The sequence below is a fragment of the Pteropus vampyrus genome, unplaced genomic scaffold (assembly GCF_000151845.1).
Source record: "Pteropus vampyrus isolate Shadow unplaced genomic scaffold, Pvam_2.0 Scaffold227, whole genome shotgun sequence".
NCBI lineage: Eukaryota > Metazoa > Chordata > Mammalia > Chiroptera > Pteropodidae > Pteropus > Pteropus vampyrus.
This window is the reverse complement of record NW_011889008.1, coordinates 348,910-351,254: the sequence shown is the minus strand read 5'-3', so window position 1 is coordinate 351,254 and position 2,345 is coordinate 348,910. Positions and strand designations below refer to the sequence as shown.

The 2,345-nt window shown below is 61.8% G+C and overlaps 1 protein-coding gene across 1 annotated transcript in view; it reads right to left on the bottom strand.

The window, feature by feature from the left end:
• RAB40B (RAB40B, member RAS oncogene family) overlaps nt 1-2,345 on the bottom strand; it is a 28,402-nt gene that overhangs the window by 18,616 nt on the left and 7,441 nt on the right. Inside the window, 1 exon segment of the mRNA XM_023538650.1 lies at nt 2,089-2,140. Coding sequence (XP_023394418.1) covers nt 2,089-2,140 — 52 coding nt within the window.

Genomic DNA, 2,345 nt, shown 5'->3' with positions numbered 1-2,345 from the left:
TGAGTCAGAAAGGCGGAGACAGGAAGAGATATAATTTTAGCCTTAAAAAAAAAAAAAAAAAAGGAAACATCAAACGCCAAGCCATTCGCCACACTCCCAGCTCCACGTGGCGAGTAAGTAACCCAGGAACCCATTCTGACCCCTCCGCCCCCGCCCCCGCCCGGGACGAGCGGACACGGCGGTGCCGCCGCACAGGCGTGTCCCCCCGTGCTGTGAATGCCACTTATGTGCCACTTACAAACAATCTATCTTTGGGAACCTGACTTTTGAGAAGCTGAAGCGTGTCTTAGAGCGAAGGCTGGCAGGCGGCTCCCGGGGGCTGGGAGGGGGTCCTTGGGGGTGAGGAAAGCGGCTGGAACCAGAAAGTGGGGGCTGCACAAGGTTGTGAATTGCTCACTTTAAAATGGTTAGCTGCGTGTCACGTGGATTTCAGCTCGAAACGTACACATGTGCGTGTCCTACCCACAGACAGCGCATGTTGACTGTGCGGTCACGGCCGGGTCCCACGGGAGGCCCCGCGGGGGAGCAGGCCCTCCGCTCTCGCAGGACCCGTGCGTGTCCTCTTAAAGAGGAAAGCGCGTTTGCTGCACGGTCCCCCTTCCTGGCTTCTCTGTTGAAACACAGAAGCGGGGGACCCGGGTGCCCCAGACTGGGGGGCGGCGGTCCGGGCGCCTCGTCTGTCTCCACGGCCCTAGCTCGTCCACGCGGCTGTGCACTCTTAGCAGCCCTGAACCACTCGCCCCCCACTTTGGGGCCTAAACTCCCCCATGGCCTCCCCAGCAGGGACCGACCTCCGTCAGGCACCCCACCCGAGGGGCCAGAGTCCTGCCCGGGACGCTGAGCCCCTGCAGCGAGGGAACCAGCCCCACCAACCCAGCACCACTGGGACTGGCACCCTGCACTCCCACGAGCAAAACGGGGAGACCCTCTCCTGACCAACATTGGGGCCCTACCAGGAGCCCTCTTTCCAGAGTCCTGGTCACCTTCGAATCGCAGGGCCACCCCTGAACTTGGGGCACTGCTGGAACCTGGGCTCTGGCCACCAAGAGGGCCTGCCGGGCCCCAAATGTCAGAGAGGGTACACCGACCGACGCCATTCTCAGGCATTCTCCCAGGGCAGGACCACAGGGCCGTGGGCGGTCAGTGGCTGCAGGCCTGGGTGGGTGGGCGGTGTGGGGATGGGGCTGTTCTCTATCATGGTTACGGTGGCAGCCATCCAATGCAAGCTCCGGTGAAGACGCAGAGGAACAGACTTCCCTGCGCGTGAGCTGCGCCGCACACCAGGCCGAGGGGAAGGGAAAATGCATGCAGAGACATAACCAACACAGCGGCTCCCAGGAGTCATGGCGCAGGCAGATGCAGACTCCTGGGCGCCTCTGGGGCTAGCCAAGTCTTGTATCCCACACAGGTCCCAACCACGAGCACAGGTGACTTAGTGGGACAAGCCCGGTGTCACCACAGGGTCCCATGGAGACACCCGGCAGGGAAACACTCAGACATGCAGCCTGCCTTTGGGGCTGGTGCTGGGAGGTGGCCCCATGGAGCCAGGGATGAGGGCTGGGAATCCCAGGGCTGGAGCCGTGAGAAGAGAGTCCCATGGGGGCAGGGTCCCCAGAGCCCCCTTCATGAGAAGGACACCATCTTGGCAGTGTTACCATCAGTCCTGGGTGGACCAGTGTCCCCAGAACCCATGTCCACCTGAACCTGAATGTGATGTTCTAGAAGCAGAGTCTTTGCAGATGAAATCGAGGTAAGATGAGGTCACACTGAATGAGAGGGGGCCTTAACCCTGGGACGGGTGTCCGACAGAGGGATTCAGAGAAGGCCAGGTGGTCGCGGAAGCAGCGACTGGGGTGATGCTGGCACAGGCCGAAGACCTCCGAGGACGCCGGCAGCACCAGGGCTGGAAAGGCGGGGAGCGCGGCCGCTGGCACCGCAGCCAGACTTGGAGCGCAGGTTTCTGTTGCGTTAAACCCCGTTCGTGGAAATGAGCACATCGTCCGACAGCCGAGTCAACACCCGGCCTCCCAGCCCTCGGGGAGGGGAGCTCAGGGCCCACACGGGCTCCTGGCTGGTCCTGTGACTGACCTGGGTCTGAGGATGTGGGCTTCGCCACCTCAGGCGTCACACCGACATGACACTATTTAAACCCACAGGTGTGCGGCAGGCTAGCTTCTGGAACGTGCTCGCCACTGAACTGCAGGGAACTGCTCCAACGTCCAGTCAGCGCTTCTGAACCTGAGAGAGGGTTTCGTGCCCTTCGCATGGACCAAGTTGCTTTTCCCCAGGGCTGACCCCAACACGCAGCTTTTGACCAGACGTGTTGGGGTCAGCCCGAGTTCAGG